Below are 25,101 nucleotides of genomic sequence, written 5' to 3' on the forward strand. Positions count from 1 at the left end.
GTGAGGAAAAGCTTAGTATAGCGAACAGACTTAATTGTCATCTGGGGACCTTCCCGACCACCTACCTAGGCATGTCCATCAGTGACACTCGCATCCTAGAAAACCTGTTTCTAGGACATTGGACACAATTTTGGATGAAGTTATTTTTTTATCAAGTTATGATTTTCGACTGCAGTATAAATTATAGATAGCTAAGCTGTTTCTATAGATGCCGACGAAGGCGTTAGGATGGTTCGTTCACATGAATACTTCATGATCCAGAAGCGATAATTCAAGCCGTAGCAACACACGAGGAGGGTAACCTTACTTTAGGGTTTGTCAGTCAGATATGAGCGGTGTGTAATGTAGTGGCAAGCGGAGCAGGTGTTGCGGGTTTTTTAGCCGGTTGCAACTCACGGGCATATGTACTAGTTTCTTCTAAATTAAACTACAATAAACAGCATCATCAATTGAACAGTTTAGAAAACCAACAATCTTGTATGTCTTTCCAACATCTAGCACAGCAGTACGTAATAACGAGGAGCAATTCACATCTGCCGCAAACCTTACCTAGACTAGACTAGAGAAGTATTGTTTCATCGGTCAGTTGGGGAGCAGCTCCGTGGTTTTATTGCCTGCTTTTCTTGGAGCTGCAATCAGGGCACTTGTAGTGCTTAATGTGCTCCGCTTTGGCCGGAGTTATCCTCACGCACTTGCCATGGAACCACCGCTCACAAATATCACACCCAATCCAGAACTCACTTGCATTGTAGCGACCACCGCAGGTTCCACAAAGGGTTTCACTGTGTTCATCATCATCCTTGTAGGCGTCATCAACAACAGCTGGCCTTGAGTTCTTTGTCTGCATGTCATTATTCGTTCGCTGCATAACAAAGTTAGGTTTCAGTTTGTGGACGCTGCATAACAAAGTTAGGTTTCATTTTGTGGAAGATCGACAAAAACAAACTGCATAATTTTCTGGCATGAGATAACTAATAAGTGCACTCATAGCACCTTTCCCGAGTGTCTTGATTTGCCACTGTTGTCAACACCAGATTTATTATCCCTCCCATGCTTCCGTTCAGATAATGATTCAAGCACAGTTGGTTGGTCATTGATCATAGTAAATAAGCGCTTCCTGATAAACAAGAGAGCAAAGTATTGATTCCAGGGAAAAGGCTAAAGTTAAAGTTTTGTAAAAGAAACATTTCATGAACCATGACACAAAACCTTGCATTCTCAAAAAAGAAAGATGATGTGTGACACACAAGTGACTTTTAATCAGATAGAGAATCCAGGACATAAAGTACTCTACACATGGTAGGGGTAGCACTGTAAACGAACCGAGCTCGAGCAAACAACCCAATTAGACTCAGAGAGAGGATGGGTGGTCTGGTGAGTGCCAATCAATCGGCATTTATCCGAGGACATAATCTGCATGACAATTCCGTATTGGTTCGTCAGTCGGCGTGCCAACTGCATCAGCGGGAAAGCCAAAGGTGTGCTTCTAATGCTTGACACCTCGTGTGTTTGATTTATCTCCTGGCCCTTCGTCTCTGAAGTTCCTAAGCACAGACTGCTCTGGTCATCTACGGTGAGAACTTATGTGTTTTTCATATGGCATGTGTTTCACAGAAGTTGATCAGAGCAGTCCGTGCTTCCAGCTTGCTTCCGTTCAGATAATTGCAAAATCTTCATTGGGCTTGCCCTTCAATATCGCTTACTACTGTCTGACAAAAGGACTAGGAAAGGGTTGCAAAACCAAGTCAACCCGTACTACCTCTGCGACCAGTGTGAGGATTGTGCTGATCATATCCTCATGCAATGCACCTGTTCGAGGCAAGTTTGGCACCTCTGCCTTACTGCTGCCCGCACGAGCAGGACTCTCCTGCCCAAATTGAAACTGCACGGCTTCAATTATCATGCTAACTTGTTGGAGCCAATGGAAACAAAGGAATGCGCGGGCATTTGCCAAAGCTAGTCAGCCAAGGAAGGTTGATGAGCTGAGCACACGAATCAGGTCTGATCTGCACCTTTGGTCGCTGGCTGGAGAAACTGTGCTTGCTGCATTGTGTGAGTAGTTCCTCTTGTATCTAGGAGTGGTGTGTACCATGATGTTCGTCTTGTTACAGCAGCCACGAGTCAGCCTCCGGCGCCTTCACCACCGCCGCCACCACCACCCAGCACCCTTGAAGACATCATCGCCAAGAAACGCGAAGACCACCAAGGCATGGTTCCCGCCCTCCACAGCCTCGTTGACAACTTCCAAGTCAATGACAACGAGTGGCGCGCCGAACGCACCAAGCTCGACAAGGTGCTACAGCAACTATCCACAATGCTAAAGTCGGTCCAGGACCAAATCACCGAGACATCACAGCAACAGCGTGCTCAACACCTCACTCTACTTCGCCTAGAGCAGGGCAAATCCAAGGCATGGTCATAGCCAATGGCGGCCCTTACGAATGAATCTGAGCGGGGCTCCGCGCCCACTACAAGCTCGATCTTCCCACGTTCAATGGGAAGTGCGACCATGACCAGATGTAATTTGTTCTTCCTCGGTCAGCGCCCGCAAGAGTCAGACAAGAAATGGCTGACTTCCTACCACCTCATTGGCATCGCCAGGCTGTGGTACGACACTTTGGAGGAGCAGATCGGTCATAGGGAGAGGTCCATCAATTCATTTTCAACCACTTCGGACCACCAACACTCGCCAATCCATTCCGCGAATTGATCTCGATTCGCCACTCGGGCACAGTCACGGATAAACCAAGCGCTTCCTCGAGCACCAAATTCACATTCAACCAACAGCTGACACCGAGGAGCGGCACATCTTCACCAACAACCTGGCAAGCCCATGAGGACGTAGGTCGAGATGATGAAGTCGGACTCTTTGGAACCAAACGTGGATCTGGTCGTCTCCTTCAAGCACCTCCACAACACCTCGACAGCCGCCATGGCCACTCAGGCTCTTCCGGTCCATCGGCTAAAAGCACAATTGCTCCCTAGGGTGGTTTTGATAATTGATCACAACATATGCATCATTGGACTAATATATTTTTCAAGTATATTTCAGAAAGTTCAAAAGATGCTTTGGCTAAAGGTTTTTGTGGAGATGCCCCTTGATGCAAGAAAGAAATAATATTGGCTCAAGCTTCAAGCTAGAATACTCTTCATTTTATATTTGTGACAAATCACTTTTAAGTTCATAGGAAAGCCAATACTATTAAAAGGGGGTGAGGTAGTAAAATGAACTGATTGCTCAAGTGCTCTAAGTTAGCCACCAAAATACTCAGTCATTTTTCCCACATAACCATTCTGTCAATATCCACATGCACAAATTCGGTGTCAATAACTTTCATATTTCAGACCCACCGAGTTTGACCTCAGACAAAAACCCTAGCCACTGCCACCAAGTCGGTGCAACCGAATCCATATCGGTGCTGTCGAGTTTGGGTGACCAACTTTCGGTGCCTCGATACACAAAATCGAAAATTCCGAGTTTGAGTATCGGCGCCACCGAGTTTGGGCATCTGACCATTAGACACCTTTTCGATGCCACCGAGTTTCATATATTGGTCTCTTCGAGATTCAAAAGTTCACACCTTTGTGTTAATTGGTACAACCGAGTTTTCATCTTCGGTGTCACCGAGTTTGCCACTTTGTGTGTAACGGTTGGATTTTGGTTGCTGCCTATATATACCCCACCCACCTCTTATTCGTGGAAGAAGCACTCAGAACACACACTTCATATCCAGATCCATTTTTTGAGAGAGAACCACCTACTCATGTGTTGAGACCAAGATATTCCACTCAAATCATTTGAATCTTGATCTCTAGCCTCCCCAAACTGCTTTCCACCAAAATCAACCTCTCCTACACATGCATATTCTATGAAAGAGTGATTTTGTGTCGAGGAGACTATCTTTAAAAGCACAAGAGCAAGGAGTTCATTGATCTACCACATCTATTACCTTTTGGAGGGTGGTGCCTCCTAGATTGGTTAGGTGTCGCTTGGGAGCCTCCTACTTCTTGTTATGGAGTTGAACCAAGATGTTTGTAAGGGCAAGGAGATCGCCTACTTCGTGAAGACCTACCACGAGTAAGGCTAGTCCTCCGTGAACGGAAGCCGTGGTGGAATAGACAAGGCCGCTTCTTTGTGGACCCTTCGTGGGTGGAGCCCTCCGTGCACTCTCCAGCCGTTACCCTTCGTGGGTTGAAGTCTCCACTGACATGGACATACGATAGGGCCACATATCGGAACCATGCCAAAAATCGTCGTGTCAACCTCTCATGCGTTTGATCTCCCTACCTTACTCCTTTACTTTACACTTGCATGTTTTACATTCCGCTGCTACACTCTTAGAACTGCATGTGTAGGGTGTACTTGACTTGATATAACTGCCATAGCTGCCTCCCAACTAAAATTGGGAAAAGGCAAAAAAATTATCTTGTCAAGTAGTCTAATCACCCGCCATACTTTCGATCCTACAAGTGGTATAAGAGCTTTGGTCTCCATTGTATTGGTTTCACAACCTAGGAGAGTATGGCGTTTGGTGAGGGATACTATCATCGTAGAGATCCATTTTTTGAGAGAGAACCACCTACTCATGTGTTGAGACCAAGATATTCCACTCAAATCATTTGAATCTTGATCTCTAGCCTCCCCAAACTGCTTTCCACCAAATCAACCTTTCCTACACATGCATATTCTATGAAAGAGTGATTTTGTGTCGAGGAGACTATCTTTAAAAGCACAAGAGCAAGGAGTTCATTGATCTACCACATCTATTACCTTTTGGAGGGTGGTGCCTCCTAGATTGGTTAGGTGTCGCTTGGGAGCCTCCTACTTCTTGTTATGGAGTTGAACCAAGATGTTTGTAAGGGCAAGGAGATCGCCTACTTCGTGAAGACCTACCGCGAGTAAGGCTAGTCCTCCGTGAACGGAAGTCGTGGTGGAATAGACAAGGCCGCTTCTTTGTGGACCCTTCGTGGGTGGAGCCCTCCGTGCACTCTCCAGCCGTTACCCTTCGTGGGTTGAAGTCTCCACTGACATGGACGTACGATAGCGCCACATATCGGAACCATGCCAAAAATAGTGGGAACAATTCCAGTTAGTACCCTCACTGATGATGGTGTGCAGGTTCATGTTGAGCCAACTGTTGATACACTTAAGATTGGTGCTCTTCGGGTTCCTGTTTGGGATCGATGGCAGACGAACACCCTGGTGTACTCTCGACGGCAACCACACGTGCAAGGGAAGCGGCAAGGCAGTGAGGCAAGAGTGCAAGGGGAGCAACAAGACAGTGAGATAAGCTCATCTGACACAGTGGAGCTGCTCATTGCATTGCGAAAGGCTACACGTGAAGCGGCAAGAAAGGGTGAAGTAGCAAGGAAGGCTCTACCAAAGGATGATGCTTGTGATGATCTTGATATTAACAATTTTGTGTCTTATAAGGCTTTGTTACCCTCATATAAGGTGTTTGTTGCCTCCCTTCAAACTGTGTCAATTCCAAAGGAATGGAAGGCTGCAAAGCAAGATCCGAAGTGTCGTGAAGCGATGATAGAAGAGTTGGAAGCACTGAGAAAAAACTGTTAGGAAAGCAACTTATCTTTATTGAAAGCCCAAGGGGCACATATATATTACACAAGACTTGAGGTGTAAGAAAAGTAAACATAGACTAATAGGACTCCTAGACCAATACTAATACTTCCTAACACCCTCGTCGAATGCAAAGCGTATGCAATAGCATTGTATTTGAAGAAGTGTAATACTAAAAAAATGATAATCCAAATCCGCGTCTTGAAGGTGTCGTCGTAGCATGAAGAGTCTTCAAAACCTGTCGAGTCAAGCCAAAGGGGATAACAAAGAGATGGCACATCAGAGGAAGACGTCGCATCACTTGAAGATACAACATAAATATCAAGAGAAGATGGGTTGTCAAAAGGAGATGGCACATCAAAAGAATGAAGCATTGCTTAACGAATCATGGCCCATAAAAACCGACGGCGAAAGAAGCTCGACGGCAAGAGAACGAGATTGGATCAGGAGGGCGAGTTGCGGCGCCCGAAAAAAATAACCTAAGCTCTGATACCATGTTAGGAAAGCAACTTATCTTTTATTGAAGGCCCAAGAGGCACATATATATTACACAAGACTTGAGGTGCAAGGAAAGTAAACATAGACTAATAGGATTCCTAGACCAATACTAATACTTCCTAACAAAAAAAAGACATGGGTGCTCACCACATTGCCGGCAGAAAAGAAAGCAGTGAGTAGTAAATGGATCTATACAGTGAAGCAGAATCCTGAAGGGAAGGTGAAACAGTATAAGGTCAGATTGGTCGCCAGAGGATATAGTCAGACTTATGGAATTGACTATGACGAGACATTTGCTCCCATGGCAAAGATGAGCACAATAAGGATATTGGTCTCTTGTTCTGCAAACTTTGGGTGGAAGTTGCATCAATTAGATGTCAAGAATGCCTTCTTACATGTTGAGTTGCAGGAAGAAGTGTACATGGAGATACCACCAGGTTTTGGTACTTCAAAGACTACGACGAAGGTATGCAGGCTGAAGAGATCCTTGTAAGGACTGTAGCAATCACCAAGGGCATGGTTTGATAGGTTCAGACATGGTGTCCGTGGTATGGGGTATGGTCAGTGTAATGGTGACCACACGATGTTCTACAAGCACTCTGATCGGAAGATCACCATTCTTGTTGTTTATGTGGATGACATTATCATCACTGGAGATGATAAGGAGGAAATAGAGAGATTGAAGGGTTGTTTGAGCAAGGGGTTTGAGGTAAAGGATTTGGGTAACATAAAATACTTCCTTGGCATTTAAGTGGCTCGGACAGAGAAGGGAATCTCTTTGTGCCAACGAAAATACACCTTGGATCTCTTGAGTGACGTGGGCATGATGGGATGTCGTACTGTCCCTACTCCGATTGAACAAAATCACCAAGTGACAGCACAATCAGGAGAGCTAGTCAATAAGGAAGATTATCAGAAATTGGTTGAAAGGTTGTTGTACTTGTGTCATACCAGGCCTGACATTACGTATGCTATGGTGGTGGTGAGCAGATACATGCATGAACCAAGGAGTGGGTATCTTGATATTGTGCACAGAATCCTGAGATACTTGAAGGGGACTCCGAGTAAAGGGTCGTGGTTTGAGAAGAGTGGACATCTTGAGGTGGATGGCTATAGTGACTCTGACTGGGCCAGTTGTCAAGATGATAGAAGATCAACTTCTGGCTACTGCGCGTTTGTGGGAGGAAATTTGGTGTCATAGTGTCATGGAGAAGCAAGAAACAGTCGGTTGTGTCAAGATCATCAGCAGAAGCTGAGTATAGAGCATTATCTCAAGGGTTGTGTGAGATGCACTGGGTGAAGTACCTGATGAGCGAGTTGAAACTTCTGAGGAAGGGACCCTTGAAGGTGTGGTGTGAAAATCAGTTAGTTGTAGCTATCGCTAATAACCCAGTTCAAGATGATAGGGCAAAGCATGTGGAAATTGATCGCTTCTTCATTAAGGAGAAACTTGATGCCGGGATCATCAGCCTTACTCATGTCAACTCTGGGCAGCAGTTTGCAGATTGTTTGACAAAGGGACTGGGAATAAAGGATTGTAACTTGGCATGTGACAGTATGGGAATGATAGATATCTACCATCCATCTTGAGGGGGAGTGTTGAACTGGTATGGACCCAGTCCATCCTCTTCTCACTTAGGGCCCAAGCCCATGTAGAGGGATTGACCTAGAAAGGAGGCATCCAGCCATCCCGTTCCCAGTTGAGTCGCCACACACACAAACCACTCACGCACGAAGCAAGACGGGCAGGCCATGGTCTGGAGGTATTCCCCTCTCCCGATTCAACACTGGAACACAGCCTCATCCGCCGTACTTCGTCGGTTTTCTCCTCACCGATGCTCCTGGTCTCCACGTGTCGACTATTGGGGATTCAATAGCGTCACCATCAAGGACAAGTCCCCCAATGGTAAGCATGGTGAACGGCATGTACCTAGATTCCTCCTGAGATGCCAGAATGTCATGGTTGACGCCGTCCCTCGACGCGACGTGTCGGGGGCCTACTTGTGTGCCATCATGAGGCCAGCCTTCGACCTCTTCGACGGCCTTGACAGGCCAGGTGGAGCAGCTAGAGTCCAGCGAGTTGGGCTCACCCTGGGCCCTTGTCGATGACATTGTCACATTTAAGCACCGCGCATACGTGTGTCCCATGTCTTCACTAGTGGTCTATATGTTGGTTGTTGCCCATGGACAAGGGCCATGAGGCCATTCAGAAGTCAATGCATCACCTTCGCCGGGATTTTCACTTTCCCCAGGCTTTGGTGTCGCTCCAAAACTACATCTGCACCAACACCGTGTGCCAGCCTAAACAAGACAGAGCAGCTTCATCCAGACAGTTTGCTTCAACCACTGATGCTGCCATCGCGCCTTTGGGAGGACATTGCAATGGACTTCCAACATTATGCGCCTAGATGGATTTCTGGCTTCCTTTGTCTTCGATAGTGATGTAGTTCTCATTTCGGGATTTTGGAAGGTCTTATTCACCGATGTAGGTAACCGCTTGCACACGAGCTTTGCCTTTCACCCTCAATCAGACGGCCAGTCTGAGGCGGTAAACCGGGTGAATGGCATGTACCTAGATGCCTCAATGGAGATCGTCCTCGCGAGTGGCTCCAATGGCTTCCTTGGGCCAAATACTGCAACAACACCTCCTATCACTCAATGCTCAAGGATACTCCCTTAGGATCATGATCCTCTCCGCACCTAAACTCCAGGGGAGATTCGCAGTCAAGAAGTGGAGCGGCAGATCGTCCACCACGAAGTGTGTCAAAGTATCCAGGTGCTCTTTTTCCGCCAACTCATCCTGAGAATCGCCGCAGATTTTACGTCATCAAAACATATTGTGGTGGCAAACAACAAATTTAGCCACAATTGTGGTGGTTTTATGCGATTCGGGCCATACATGAACCCGACGCACAAGCAATAAAGAGCATTACATACTACCTCCGTCCGGAAATACTTGTCCTAAAGATGAATGTATCTAGACTTATTTTAATTGTAGATACATCCATTATATGCATTTTTAGGACAAGTATTTTCGGACGGAGGGAGTACAAGACAGGAATGTAGATCAACAGTACATAAATTTTTTTCTCGCCGAGAAGTTACCTTCCAATAACAACGGCAATACCAATTGACATTCAGCCCCAGGCTTATAAAGAGCAGAAAAATTGTTTGTTAAACTGTTACTTTCAAAAAATCTTGAACCTGGGGCAGAACCGTACCTCTCGTTTGCATTGAGACGCGCGCCAAAGAAGAAGGCAACGGAGAGCAGCCACGAGTCTGAGTGGACGGCAACGAGGGAGAGCCAGTCACGGCGGTGCATCCCATCCCTGGCGAAGTTGATCCCCAGCGCCGGCTCCGGCATCTCCGGGGGCACCTCCTCCGCCGGCAGCGCGACCTCCCAACTGCCGTTGGGGTGTCCGTACAGACACAAATTCTCCTTCTCTGCGCACCAGCCAAAGAAACCGATCAAACCCCACGACGCGAAGAACCCAACCAATTCGAGCCATCAGATCCGATCCGGTCTTACCTGGGTCGCAGTACCTGTAGAAGTCTTCCACATCTGCAAGAGCCACGAACCACGCGGGGCGACGCGCCGTCACGTTAGATCTAATATACGAGAGGAGCTACACAGAGTGAGAGCAGGACGGTGCCTGGGTCGCTTACCGACGGTGAGAGCGCGGACGAGTGTGCTGCGGCGGTTGGAGAAGTCCTTAAAGATGTCCTCGACTGTGCGGGGAGCGGGGGAGACGGGGGCAGCGACCATCTCCATCGGCGGAGGCACGGTGAGCGGCGGCGCAGGCAGCAGTGTAACACTGGCCTTCCGATGTGCTGGAAGTTCAGGTCGGAGCTATGACGCTGAACATAATCTAAGGTTAGAGCATTTCTACAGGTATATCCCGGAACCGAAAATGGTTTTGCGGGTAGGCCCGGTTCCCGCATAGCGGAGTCTTTGATCACAGTCCGCCTCAATCCGCAAATCATTATTCGAATTTCTCTACTATTAAAATAGGATCGAATATCGTGATGGTTCAACCTAGCGATGGTTCGACCTCTCCCAGCGGTCCCACCTCCCACGTAAAGAAAATCGGCAAGCGATCCCACCTCCCACGTAAAGAAAATCGGCTCCCACGTAAAGAAAATCGGCTCCCAGCAAGACTATTAACCAGAATAAAAAACCATCTCGCAAGAACCTCTCGTACACCTAATAAAAAAACCTACATCGCAAGGTCGACCTCCTCCTCCCCCGTACAGAAAAACGGCAAGAGAGAAAAAAATGAAAAAGAAACAACGAGAAGCCCACGAACCCACGATCCAATCACCCCCGACCCCGTCGCCCCCGTTCTCTCCCGAGAAGATGACGCCCCGCCCACCCTGACCCCCTCGCCGTCGGCCACCCCATGCTTCCCCCTCTGCCCGGTGACCGCGGCCGGTGCGCGCGCGCTGCGGAGGGTCGATGCCAGCGCGCTCAGGTCCTTCGCCATCGACCTGCTCGTCGCGTAGGCCGTGCCCGACCGCCCGCTCTTCTCCGACTACGCCATCCTCTCCCCCTACGCCACCGCGCCGGACGACATCGTGCGGGGGTTCGCATCCGCCGCCGAGCAACCCGACCCCCTCTGGCGCGCCGGGGTCGACCCGCCGCTGATGCCCGTCTCCGCCGACCTCCTCACGCCCACGGTGACCTCAAGCGGTTGCACACTGCAGCCAAATTAGACGGGAGCGGTGGATCCAAGCCCTCGCGACCTCATCTGTTCTTTACTAAGTCCATCGGGAGCTCGACGCGGAGAGGGAGACGAGCAGGAGCGCCGCGTCCACGACAGCAATGACAGAGGCCCAGGTAACGCTCCCTTGCTCAAACCCATCTTCTCCCCGTATCCTGTACTGGACCACTCCCACATTCTCATCTCCCATGGGAGGGAGCGGGGAGTGGCAACGAGTGGCTGTAGACCGGCTGTTCGCGCAACGGACCAGAGAGCAAAGGGGTTCTATGGAGATGAGGAACGAAGCGGTAGTGGGCGCGGCTGGAAGAACGGAGAGGCGGCGGGGCATGCCGGTGGCGAGACAGAGAAGGAGTGTGGAGGTAGCGCGGCTTGCGGCTCATGGTGGACTGGATACAGCGAGGGGGAAGTCAGATTTGTGCTGATGTGAAATCCTATTTTTTGCAGATCGGGGCATGGAAAGAAAGTGCTTACAGTCACGCAGAAATGACCACCTAAGGTGGAAGCCGCACCGGGGAGAGCTCCCCAAATATGATGTGACGACGAGACGGCATGTGTCGTTCACCGCGGAATCAACAAGCCGGGCGGTGACGACGGCAACGATGCTTGTCAGAAAGTAATCGCAGGTATACCATATACTCCACTTCTCCAACTGAACACAAGCCATTGATGGTTATCTTGCCTCTGCCAATGAAAAGAAAGTTTTGGTGGCATATCAAGACTGCAAAAAAAATTGATCCATCCGGGATAACTCGAGCAGAGAAAGAGTGCATGTTTATTCTTGGTGGACAATAATGGATATTTGAGATATAGTGCTACGTGTTTCCTCTCCATCTTTGTAGGGATTGGAAATTCGGAATATATTGGCAGATTGTTTTACTGTGAATTATCTGAATATTGTTAGTGACTAACTGTTTCTTAATTTGTTTATTTAGGTTGGAGAAAATATCTAAGGCTAATGTTTGAGCAGAATGAGAGTGAAAAGATGCAAGAGTGATACATCCAAGCACTTGACTTGAGTCAAACATGGTTTGTTTGTGAGGATTCCACCGTATTTGTCGACACAAATAGTTCTTGATATTTAGTCATGATTGTTTTTCTCCATAGTTCGGTGTCTATTTCTTCATTCCCCTATTATAGTTATACTGTCCATTTCATAAAGTGGAGATGTACTTTGGCCAATTGATGTTAGTAGAGCTCCTGTTTGTACAGTATGGATGAAAGGTACATTGAAACATCTTGCAAAAGAAAAAAATAGCCTTGTGCTGGATGCACATCTATAATCAGTTCTATAACCAAATCTATAATCAGTTCTATAACCACATCTCCACATCTCCAACTGAACACAAGCCATTGAATCATGTTTTTGGTACTATATTGAACTAAATTTAAATGAGGTTGAACACGTAGATTGCAAATATAACCAGTTCTCCCAAAATTGTTATGAACTCATAGGCACCCTCCTACTTATCACGCATTTCCCCCACCATGATATTCTTATTTCGAGGGAGGCAAACTGTTTGATGAAATGTGACTACAAAATTTGTTTTCTGTGCTGCTACATGGTCAATTTAGAGTATGTAGAAGATGATATCCTCGGTGTATAGACATGCATGTGTGGTTTCTTGTGTGACGCACATATATGTTAATTCGTGGCTGGTGTGTGTGCAGGATGCCAACAGCGACAACGAGTAGAAGGCAAGTGTATTGCGGCGAGCAGCGAGACAATGGTATGAAGCAGGCGAGCATGTTGGTGGGGGCGACTTGCTGTTAAACTAATAGCCTTGACAGAGCACCGGCCGCCGGCTCCCCAGGGCACGCCGCTCGCCGGTGGACGCCCTGGTTGTGCACGATGGAGATGAGCCTAGCTTAGGCTCCATCCATGTCGCCTTCACCGACTTTGTCACAAGATCATTAGCCATTGCCTCTGCCTACTTCACCGCAATTATCTGTTTTCTTTGTGCAAGTTATGATGGAGCAATATTTGATTTACAACCAAAGTTTACTGATTGTTACAGCATGAAAAAGACATGCATAAAAGTTGCAAGATTTTAAATAGCAATTCCAATGTATATATGAATGCGCTATGGAGGTAAGACAAATTTTTAATCTAATACAAAGCCCTTTGTCCTTTCTATTATTCCCCTGTGTGTGCCTGCTGCTGTTGTGCGTCTATTTGCTTGATGTTTTTAGATATTGTGTGAGGAGCAGAGAGGATTGAGATATTTGTTTGTGCTCCCGCTTGTTTGAGAGCAGGAATGTGAGATAATATTTTATCTTGCTGATTTTGCGGATTGTATCCATAACGACAATGATGACATGAAAAAAACAATATTGGTAACTACACTCCTCCTTGATTTGGTCTGAAATATAAATATTTATATTTGGGCAGCTATCAGACATCAAAAATATTGCATTGGTAAGTACATTATTCTATATAAATCCATCATTGTCGGGCGTTCTCGAAGGAGTAGTAGAGCAGAGGGTCTTCTTAGCTATTTGGATGTACAAAGTTTATGATACAAAGATCTATTTGTTTTTGTACTGACTCTTGAATTTTCTCCTTTCTATTTCTAAACCCTTTTGATATGTTCTTTACTCCTGATTTCAACCCTTAAAGGCGTGTTGTTCTTCTAGGATTGCAGAGAGCATGGACCACCATATGGACGAAGGAGATGCCATCCTTGACTATTGTTGTCCTTGGCGTGTTGCTCGTATTTTCTAATCCTTGCACTGCAGAGACCTTAGTCTATCCATGTAGGTAATGGCTTCTGATCAATTTTTTGACTTTTATGTACGCGTGTGTTGTTGCATTACTTACTAGATCTTGTTCTGTACGATGATCCATTGTCAGCTATACAAAGGTTCTGATTTTAAAATTTTGTAAAGTTCAGTTTAGATTTAGTTTTATTCCACTTCTTTTTGCATGGACAATGTGTGTGGTGCTTAAACTACCACTATGTGAAATTCATAGGCATTGTGAGGACATAGAGAATGGATTCGATTTTGATTCTTTTTTTCAGGGTTCAGAGATGTTACTTGCTACACCCACACACTTGGAAAACTTACACTTGGCAGTCCAAAATTAAGCAGCAAACTTTATTGCTGGTCATCTAAAAATTCAGTGACAACTGCTGACACCCAAAGCTTCATTTTTAGTAGAGATAGTAGATGAAGAAGATGACAACTCTACCTCTATGACTAAAACAAGAACTTTCTCACCAAGAAAAACACACACATAACTAGGGCATACCTACAGAAGGTCCTAAGGCACGCATCACACATTCACAAGAGATATAGAGCTGACATTTTAGATTAGCACTAGCATATTGGTACGTAGTGTGTGTTTTAGCATATTAGTACTAGCATACCTGCAGAGCGTCCTAATTTTCTTCAGTTCTATACAAATTTGTTTTGGCATGTGGTGTGGACAGGATCCTAAAATATTGTACAGTACTATATAATCTCTTTCCAAGTTTTTGAAACTTGCAGTCTTTTGTTGAATTTTGCATTTTGGTCGACCTGTACTACATTTATTATTGTTGTCATCCTATAAATATATCACATTTTGATCTTGTACTACATTTCAATCGTTTCTCAAGTTTGAATTGTTAATAGACCCGTTGGAGGATTAGTTGTCCACCTGCGCAAAGGACCATCAATTGCTGCAAACTAAAATATTCGGCAAAAGGTAAGGTATGCAGTCACGCATATATTTTTTCCTTCACATAAACCCGATCCCTTTGGCAGCGTGCCAGCACTAGAGGCTAATCAGGCGATGTGCAGGGAATACGGCCAGATGCATAATCAAGAGATGACCATTTTAATGTTCATCATACAGAGAAAAAGGTTGGACCTTCATTTGGTTGGTGTTCCAGTTTCACGTAATCAACAGGTACACCTTTTAATGCTCTATTTCTTTTGTTTCCCGTGTTTCTCGTGTGATTAATCTTCTATTACAAGTGTTTCTCGTGTGATTAATCTTCTATTGCAAGTGTTCCTCGTGTGATTAGAGCAGGAGGTTTATCTGAATAATGGCATATTGTGCAGGTGCCAGTCCCATTAATTAGTCTGATGTTCTAGCTATCGTCTCTTCGGATATTTTGGTCTCAAAGCAACACCATTCATTAGTCATTACCTTAGAGGGCATGCTGCCGAAGGCGATAACGATAACATGTACCGGCGACCCAGTTGACCATGAACCACATGGTTAAATTCTTGAGTCCACCCTCAGGTAACGCCTATCTGAGAAAATGAGATTAGAAAAATCACGTGATAATGCCCTACCTGAGTTTTTTTTTCTCCAAGAGTTCAACATATTATTTAGGAGGAACATATGCACTAATTAATATCTAGACCCCTACACTAATGATGTTAACCAAGGAAATTTTGTACCATGACGGTCTGTTAGTACGTGACAAGTTTCCAGCAAGTGATAACCATTAAACCGATTTTATTTGATAACTCCGTGGCAATACAAGTTGCATAGGAAAGTTTAATTTAATGTCAGAATTTGGTTAATGAGTTCATCTCACACAAAAGCTTGCACGCATTGTGTCACGCCCAAGATGCGACCCTATCCTCAATTTGGCACGAAGGCCTCGTCAGGGATAGAAGCGCATCTCGTCGTGTCGCAAGAATGGATATCGTTACAAGTACATGTACTGAAAAGAAGATATATATATAGAATTGGCTTACACTCGCCACAAGCTACATCAGAGTCACATCAGTACATTACATAATCATCAAGAGTAAGAGCAGGGTCCGACTACGGACGAAAACAAACGAGAAAAATAAGAACGACGTCCATCCTTGCTATCCCAGGCTGCCGGATCGATGAAGAAGAAGAAGAAGCAACTCCAAATGAACAATCAACGCGCTCGCATCTAGTAACCTTTACATGTACCTGCAACTGGGGTCGTAGTAATCTGTGAGCCACAGGGGACTCAGCAATCTCATTTCCAAAGGTATCAAGACTAGCAAAGCTTTATGGGTGAGGTAAGGTTAAGTGGTGAGGTTGCAGCAGCGGCTAAGCATATATTTGGTGGCTAAACTTACGAGTACAAGAAATAAGAGGGGGAAGATCTACGCATAGCGGACGTGAACTACGGATGATCAAATGAATGATCCTGAACACCTACCTACGCCAGACATGACCCCACCGTGTCCTTGATCGGAGAAAGAACTCACGAAAGAGACAGTCACGGTTACGCACACAGTTGGCAAGTTTTAATTAAGTTAACTTCAAGTTATCTAGAACCAGTGTTAAACAAAGCTTCCACGTTGCCACATAACCGCGGGCACGGCTTTCCGAAAGATTTAACCCTGCAGGGGTGCTCCAACTAGTCCATCACAAATTACCACAAGCCGCATAGAAATCCTCAATCACAAAGCTCGCGATCTCGTCGGATTCCCTAGTGGAAAAGCTCAACTCTGAGATTACCCAAAGCATCACCGGAATCCCGATGCACAAGATATCTCGTCAAAGGTAAAACTAATCCAGCAAGGCCGCCCGACGTGTCGACGAACCCGATAGGAGCCGCATATCTCGTTCTCAGGACACGACGGATGGAACTAGCTACAGGTGCGAAACCTCGAGTTTCCCCGCGGTGGCCCCGCAGGCAGACCGTTTGGGACCAACACCATCAGCACTGGCCTCCCTGTTTATGTCAAATTATTCCTCGGGTAGCGCTAACTCCCTATGCATTTCAGTATTATCAAATTATTATGTTGGGCAAATGTAAAACCAATGTTGGGCCTTGCCAGACCAGCTTTAATCTAAAACGAATTATCAAGGGGGTCCCCATAACAACCCCGATCGTGTTAGGAGCGCTCGATTATGGAACATAACACCGGTAGCCGAAACTAAGGGGGAAAAGGTGGAACAAAACACCAGGCTAGAAAGGCCGAGCCTTCCACCTTTTACCAAGTATATAGGTGCATTAAATTAAATAGCATTTAATATGGTGATATGACAAGGAACCCATGTTTTCACATGGAAGCAACTGCACCTGCAACTAGCAACGCTACACAGGGTTAAGCAAGCGGTAACATAGCCAAACAGTGGTTTGCTAGGTCGAACAGGTTGAAGGTTATCATGGCATTGTTGAAAGGCTGGTATTTAACATGTGGTAGGCAACGAGACATAATCGATAGAAGCGGTAAAACTAGCATGGCAATGATAGTAATGGTATCTGGGGAAATGGTCATCTTGCCTGAGATCCCGCTTGGAAGAAGAATGCCTCCGTGAAGCAGACGAACCGACGTAGTCGAACGGGTCCTCACATCCGACACGCTTGCGGAACTCTATCGAGACGGAGCAAACCGGAAACACAAATCAACACACGGAATTCACCACACGATGCACAACACAAATGATGCATGAACAGTTGGATACATGCAAGTCACGGCATGACAAATCACACAATCAAACACTACACATTAAGTGAAGTTCACTATGCAACGAGTTGCATATTGACGAAACTCCACGTTAATCATTTAGTTCTATCCCGATTAGATACATGGCAATATTAAATGTGATTAAACATGGCAAGAGGTGAAGCGTAATTAATCTACATATCTAGGCATTTTAAATGAGGTCGGAAATGACATATAGCACCTCCGAAACGACCTCACATGGTAATTTTCAATTCTGTCCAGATCTGAATTAACACATTTAATTAGTTGTTAAACAGAAAAACAAATAGGTTCTCGTGGTTCTACGCGTCATTTCAAGCAATCTACACATAGAAAACATCTCCAACGGAGCTACGGATCAAAAGATACGGACACCGCAAGATATGATGGCATGAATGCAATATGTGTGCAACGACGGTCACGAGCACTTCAAAACATAGAAACAGCAAGAGAAAATGAAACTACACAAGATTGTAAGCAAGTTTCATGTAGGACACGATCAAATCGGAGCTACGGTTCAAAAACTACGGGCAAAACAAGAAATCACTACAATCTGCCAAAATCAGCCACATAGCACTTTCTACGCCCCACAACTACGAGCTACGCAACTCCGATATGCTCAAGCAAGGCATGGAACGGAAGAGGGCAAGAAGCACTACTACAAACAACTAACAACAACTAGCATGGCAGCAAGGAACACTAGGGAAAGAAGTCACAAAATGGCTTCCCACACACTATTTCAGACTTAGTGAAAATTACACCTTATGAAAGTGCAGTTTTCGATCTGAAGCAATATTGACAGCAGCAAAACCTACAGCTACAGGACTCCAAATGGCACGAAACTTTACAACATGCTAGAGAAACACAAGGGGTACAACTAACTCCATTGGACCAACCTCAAAAGAGCTACAGATCACAAGATGCAAACAAGACAAGACAACAACAAAATATAACAGATTCCAGACTTAGAAATATTTCAGCTCCTCTAAAACAGCACTATTTCTAGCAAGTTGAGAGCAAGCAAAACACACCCAAACATGCATTTCTATTGCAACCAAAAATACCAGGGGCTAAACAAAACATCCCAGATCAACTCCCTAGTTGACAACTAATTCAAACGAGGCACGGAATAAATCCTACGAATTAAACAAAAGGGCAACATAGTAAAATATCTCGCGAACTAACTTGCTCTAATGCTAAAACTAATTGCACAGAAAAATCCATGGGATTTTTCTACCAGGGAAACATATAAAATATGTGGGGTTTGCAACACAAAATAATGCCACACGAAAATGCGGGAAAATAACCTACGTACGGGAAAATAAACTACCGGCAAACCCTACATGCAAAGATACGATTGACCGCTCTAAAATACATGCAAAAATGATTCCTAAAACATGGACATTTATTCTACGGCATACGAACAACCCGGACTTGCGCGAAAAATTATTACGGGCGCTATTCTAATGGGACAGCACGCTAATCTATATATTTGACACGTTAAACTACGTCAAATAAACATGCAAGTTACACCATCGTATTCTACGCGCAAATCTACGCGAAATCCATATTTAAAACGTTCCGATCCGATGCGCGGTTTAGAAACTACACGCGTTTTAAATATATCTATTTTCTGGAATTTATTAATTCCGAAAATTAAAAAAAAACTAAATTATCTAAATGGGCCGAAAACATTTCTAATACTACACAGGGGGTGGCGCAGGTTTCTATACAGCGCCTAGTGCGCGATTTAGGCGACAGAGGGGTCTCACCTTCGCGGGCCGAGGCCCAAGTCGGAGGAGAGGCTGGCCTGGGGAGGCGCTGGCCACCTGGGCCAGCTGGGCCGAGGCGGCGCTGAGGCGGTGGGAGGCCTGGCCTGGTCGGGGCGCTGGAGCAGGCCACGGGCGATGGGAGGCCGAAGCTGGGGCGCCGCGGTGGGAAGGCCCAGACGGGGTGGAGGCTCAGCAATGGCTGTGCACGAGCGGTCACAGGGGGGATCTCCTCGTCCTCCCGTGCAGGGTCCCCTGGCGGCGGCGGCGGCTGCCGGCGATGCGTGGCGGCGGTGAGGCGCCGGAGGCGGTTGGGAGGCGGCGGCCGGTCGGATCCGGGGCCACCGGGCCCATTCCCGCCGGTGGGAGCCCGAGCCGGGGGCCGGTGGAGGAGATCGCCGGCGACTGAAGGGGCAACGTGGCGAGGGCTTCGCGCGGGGCGGCGCTGGAGCCCACGGCGGCGCGTTTCCTAGTGGCGGCCGGCGGCGGGGAACCTCCGGCGAGGAGCTGCGGGGTCGGGGTCGAGGTGGCGCATGGCGAGCACCGGCGAAAGACGCGGCGCACGAGCAGGAAGAGCTCGGCAGGGAGCTCTCGGGCGAGGCGGCGGCGGTGGTTGGGCCTGCCCGGGCCCGATCTGGGCTCGGCGGGCCCGCGGCGGCTGGGGGAGGAGAGAGAGGGTAGGTGGGAGGCTAGGGTTTCGAGTTGGTTGCACGGATTTTGAGGCAGAGGGGGAGTGGCTCTCTAATTAATGGCATGGGGGCTATATATAGACAAACGGGGGGGGGGGGGGGCTCGGTTAACCGGAATCGCGTTCCGGATCCAACCGCTGGGTCGGATTCGGACGATTCCGAACGCGGGTATGGGTACGCGGCCGTGTAGAGGGAATGTCCGGAGACGAGAGGGAGAATGGGCGGCGCGGCATGAATTTTTAAAACACCGATAGACGTCCGACGGTAGACTGAATACGGTGCCGCTACGGTCGACCGTTCGGGTACCAGAGGGACTCCGATCGCGACGGAATTTGACAGGCGGCCTACCTATATTAAAATAAAACCGCACGACAAATTCCAGCTCAACCGGAGAAAGTATTATCCACGCTTTAAAAACAGAGTTTCGACGGTGCCGCGGACGCGTGCGTGTGCGGTCGGACTCAGAACGGACAACGACGAGAACCGGCAACTACTAACGGATGCAAGTTTGAAAACTGGCGGCAACGGAGATGCCGATGCAATGCACATGATGTGCATGATGCGATGATGACGCGCCAAATAAAAAGAGACACACGACGGAAACGGAAAGAAAAAACGGAATCTTCTGGAACGTCGGTATCGGGCTGTCACACATTGGCACAATGGCACGATTGGTTTTTTGTTTACGATGTGCAGATCAATTCTCACTTGAGGTTGAGTTGCCCATATGACCGTTTAGTCCACTGAAGATCACACACGCCATCATTATATTATTGAGACTTCAGTAATATTATTTCGACTGACAACACACCATTGCTACTTCTTGTTCTTGCTTTCTGTTGAAAACCGGCATGTAAGGTGTTTTTCACTGTAGACAACACACAATTGCTACTGCTTGTTCTTGCTTTCTGTTTAAAATTGTCATGTAGAATAACCTACTCGATCATCAGGATCTAATGTTGTGAGATTTTTGCGTGGTTTGGATTATCTTCCTTTGTAAATCCACGAGGACTTAACCAGATAGATGATCTATAAATATACTTTTGGTAAATTTCTATCAATTTCTAGGAGTTTATCCCTTACTATGCAACGTTGTTCATAATTTAGAATGGTTGTCCTCAGCATAGTTGACTTGAGTAACCATGTTTAGAACGTGAACTCGTAACATGTCACACCTGAATGGTTACAATTACTGAGTAGAAAAAGAGAAAACCAATTTCTAGGCTTAAAATATGGTTTCTAAATTGAAAGTACACATATTTTGAGAACACATTTCTTGAATCAATGTTTAATTATTTTAATTCCTTGGATGCTTAGGTTGGTGTTGTTTTTTTCAGTAGTGTACAAAGAGAGGTAGTAGCAGGATCTATATATGTTCAAAGTTTTATTCCAGTAAAGTAAAATTTTGTACCCATGTAAAGTTTGGATTATGCATGGTGTATAATGGAACATAATATGAATTATTTTAAGCTAATAGTTGTCTTATGGTTGTCATCTTGATTTCGTGAAGATAATTACATTTCTCTTGACAAGCTGTCATTTGTTTGCAGACTCAGTACAGGATGATGATGGCAATTATATGCATTAACAGGTATGCACACATGTATGAGTTTTGAGTTGCGTAAATATGAGAATGAGTATTCACTTGTTGTTTTAAGTCTGGTGTACGCATTTAGACCTAGAGAGGGAAAGAGAGACCTTCTAACTCATACTTGAGACTAGAAGCCATTAGGGCAATTCTAACCGGTCGACCCAAACGGACGGCGATTTTGTCCGCCTTTTGTCCATTTGGTCCGCCCGACGGACACCAGAGCCCGTATCGACGTTTGGGTCGGCGCTGCTCCTCGTGCTTCATTGCGAACCAGACCTCCCAATGAGGAGAGTCGGCCGTGTACACAGGGTTGAGCCACTGCTCCGGCGTTAGCTGCCGCCGATAGCGACTCACCTCATTCGCGTGCATCCGCGCTGACCGCGGCACGGCCGACACCGGGATCCTCGTCAGATCCAGATGACAGTGGTGCAAGAGGGTGACATTCGGGTACGGCAGCGGGGCGCGGTGCTCCCAATGCCACCGCGCTTGGTGCACCGGGACGCTGGCACACTCGCGAGGCCGGTGGGGAGATCGTGCGGGGTAGACGGAGGACTTGCCCTTATTTTGGAAGGAGCCGGCCATGACTGTTGGCTAGGTGGCGAGATGGGGACGGGGGGTTCTGGAAGCTGATGAGGCCGAACCCCACCGCACGCTCAGATTAAAAAAAAGGCCGACCACGGTCTTTGACGCGTGCACCCGTGGAGTGTGGACGTCATAATTAAGTTGACTACGAGTGGTTGGGGCGTACACCGAGAGGGCGCGCGCACGTCCGCTTCGCGTTCACGCCGATGCATTTCAGTCCCAAATTTGGGCCGGAAATGGGTCGGCGCGAATCCGTTTTGGCAGTGTGTTGGCGCGTTGGGCCATCACTTTTGTCCGCACAGACCCAAACAGACGGCGTCAGACGAAATGGGTCACCCCGTTGAAGTTGCTCTTAATGCTTACAATTTTATACATTATTGCCATATACACATATACCTGAGATATTTCTGTGTGAAGCTGGAGCTGTTAATCTAAGCTTTGCTTTGTGTACCACTTCATTCCTTACTCTTTCCATCAAACTACAATCAATCATGGTGATGTACACATCATCTTACCATGGATTATCATCGGTATAAAAAGTATGATCTCATGAAATTAAAGTGGCAAATACATAAAGTTAAGCTATTAGGGCAAATTCAAAGCCCAAAACTCATAGGGTCATTAGTATGTTTTGTTTCCAAGCTATGTTTTATTCTTTTGCTTGATATTAGATAGCATGGTATGTGTTCGGTTTACATTATTAAATTTATTCCAGCCCCTTCACCCCACCCAGGAATTGTTGATGTGGAGAGGCAAATTTGTTTGCACATTAGTTCACATTGTTAAGTTTTGGTTGCACCATGTTGTGATTGTTATATATCCTCCTTGATTATCTTTTTTTAAGCTTCTTTATTTTTTTATATTAATATGTGCTCTCTATGTTTTACCACTTTTTGTAGGAAACAACAATACACTAAACCGGACGCACGAATGAAGACCAACAGAAAAGAGAAGTAGCCAATGAGGAAGATCACCCTCACACTTTATTTTCTTGTCTTTTGGGTGGGACCTAGGTGTGGAGGAACAAACATGGTGATCACCGTGGAGGGTAAAAGACATCTGAGTTTGTGAACGAGTTTTCAAAATTTCATGAAGAGAGATATTAGTTCAACACGTGGTAGGAAACTTCAAGCTATGTTTGTAAATAAGTAAGCTAAGTATGTACTTAGATAAAAAAGAGAAGGAAGAATGACTTTTGTCTTATTAGTGTGTATGTGAAATAAGATGTGTGTAAAGAAAAAATAAAACCAATAAAGAAGTAAATGAAACAAACCAATAGAACTAGAGTGATATTGTTATACAATCCCGTAACAACGTACGGGCATTTAACTAGTCTACTATTAAAACAAGATGTGCCGTCGTGATGGTTCAACCTCCGCGATGGTTCGACCTGCCAGCGATCGATCCCACCTCGCAAGAAAGAAAAAAACATATGATCCCCCCACCCTCCTCGTACTAATCAAGAAAACCCACGACCCCCCATCCCCGCACTCCCCGCTCCTCTCGCACCGCCGCTCGCCGCCGCACACGCCCCCGCGCCGCTTGGCACTGGCCGGACCTCCTCGCCGCCGCGCTCCCTCCCCGCCGGCCCTCCGCGAGTGGAAACACCCCCCCCCCCCGCCGCTCGATGCCGCCGCCACCCCCGCGCCGCCACCGCGCCCTCTCCCTTCCCACCGGTCCTCGCCGCCGCGCCCTCTCCCTCCCTGTCGTCCCTCTGCGAGTGGGCCGCCACCGCGCCCTCTCCCTTCCCACCGATCCTCGCCGCCGCACCCTCTCCCTCCCCGCCATCCCTCCGCTAGTGGGCCGCCACCGCTGCCCCCGCTGCCCCCTGCGCTGCCCAACCCCGCCGACGGAAAGAACGACACCTTCCACACCGAGCAGGCCATCGAGTACGGCACCAACACCTCCCTCCTCAATGCCTTGCCTGATCCGTTCATTTCGCCCTCCTTGGTGCGGCTCTAGGGTTTGAGATTGAGAGTTAGGGCCGACAATGCGCGATCTCGTGGATGGTTGGTTGTCGATCTCCATTTCCTTGCCTTTTAGGGTTTCGTCTCTTATCGATGCATGGCTCCACGATGTTATTCTGTAGATCAAACCATGAGGAACAAACGTTCCTATGGGTCCCTTGACGTTTTGTAAATCTAGGGCCTGGTCGATCTGTAATTTTCCATGTGCACGCCGTGTAATTTTCAAGCCGCTATGGAAAATCGAACCGAACTAAATTTTATGCATCGTAATGCTAGAATTCTTCAATAAGTGGTGTGGATACACCGAGTCATATTTTACCTCTCATATTAATGGTAGCAATTTCGGCAGGGTTTCCCACACAATAAGAAAACGGTCATGTGGATGGTAAGAATTATGTATGCATTCTGAGAGTCATGTTGATGGTTCTAATTCCATTACTACATTCTTGACCAGGAGCTCAGAGATAACTGTCACATACTGGGTGTAACAGTGACATACTGACCTTTTCCCACTACGGTTACTTTTATACGTTGAATCATTAGTTCACTTATGAATGCATCTGCGATGATCCCTTTGCACCATAAAATCAAAGCACTGACATGTTTCTGTAAGGTTGTTTTGACTTCTCTTAAGTCTAAGATATATAGATATGTAGCTTAATTTTTAAAATATTAGTATCTTCAACTAATTAGCATGTCTCTGCTGTGGTTTTCATCAAATGATTCCCTTTTAACTTCAGTACTTTGAATTGAACAGGTAGGTGGAGTTACTCCCAAGAAAGGTGAAACTGAGCACCTAGGCCTTCCAGTTTTCAACTCAGTAGCAGAAGCTAAGGCTGAGACAAAGGCCAATGCATCTGTTATATATGTTCCACCACCATTTGATGTTGCTGCAATAATGGAGGCATTGGAAGCAGAGCTTGACCTTGTTGTCTACATTACTGAAGGGATACCTCCGCATGACATGGTATGATATTTTAACAATTAAGTACATCACTAAGCACCTTGTTTGTTGTGTATCTGAGCATAATAATTTTTGTGATGCCATTTCTTTTTTATTTTGTCTATAGCTGTCCATGCAAGCTGAGTTTTCTTAATACAGAAACACTAGAAAATTTAACGCGCGATCAGTGTCACTCAATGCATATGGATATGTAGCTATATGCAGATAGGTACATATTGAACAGGTTTCGGTTTTACTTGTAATTTTGACTTGACCCATTTTACGGTTAATTTGTTGACATTAAGTGCACAATGTTAATAATCCATACTATACCAAAATTATGTGTTTA

General features: G+C 46.3%; 1 protein-coding gene across 2 annotated transcripts; it reads right to left on the reverse strand.

The window, feature by feature from the left end:
- Positions 1-422: 422 nt before the first annotated feature.
- On the reverse strand, positions 423-9,991 carry LOC123426080 (PHD finger protein ALFIN-LIKE 2). Of its 2 annotated transcripts, none has more exons than XM_045109855.1 (5): positions 9,743-9,991; positions 9,606-9,638; positions 9,298-9,520; positions 994-1,117; positions 423-862 (listed from the first exon to the last, which is right to left on the reverse strand). In XM_045109855.1, the coding sequence occupies exons 1-5, from the start codon at positions 9,846-9,848 to the stop codon at positions 608-610; spliced, it is 741 nt and encodes a 246-aa protein (XP_044965790.1). In that variant the 5' UTR covers positions 9,849-9,991; the 3' UTR covers positions 423-607. The 2 variants fall into 2 exon arrangements, with proteins under 2 accessions (XP_044965790.1, XP_044965791.1); XM_045109856.1 differs by lacking the exon at positions 423-862 and adding an exon at positions 9,182-9,224 and having other exon boundaries at positions 1,004-1,117.
- Between the last annotated feature and the right edge of the window lie 15,110 nt (positions 9,992-25,101).

Source organism: Hordeum vulgare, chromosome 2H (assembly GCF_904849725.1).
Source record: "Hordeum vulgare subsp. vulgare chromosome 2H, MorexV3_pseudomolecules_assembly, whole genome shotgun sequence".
Taxonomy (NCBI): Eukaryota; Viridiplantae; Streptophyta; class Magnoliopsida; order Poales; family Poaceae; genus Hordeum; species Hordeum vulgare.

What these genes read in the sequence shown, in the direction of transcription:
- LOC123426080 (XM_045109855.1), bottom strand. Translation starts at nt 9,848, where the DNA reads ATGGAGATGGTCGCTGCCCCCGTCTCCCCCGCTCCCCGCACAGTCGAG. An exon ending in CTACAGGTACTGCGACCCAG is followed by an intron (nt 9,521 to 9,605) that starts GTAAGACCGGAT and finishes GCTGGTGCGCAG; the next exon opens with AGAAGGAGAATTTGTGTCTG. An exon ending in AATCAAGACACTCGGGAAAG is followed by an intron (nt 863 to 993) that starts GTGCTATGAGTG and finishes TTTGTTATGCAG; the next exon opens with CGAACGAATAATGACATGCA.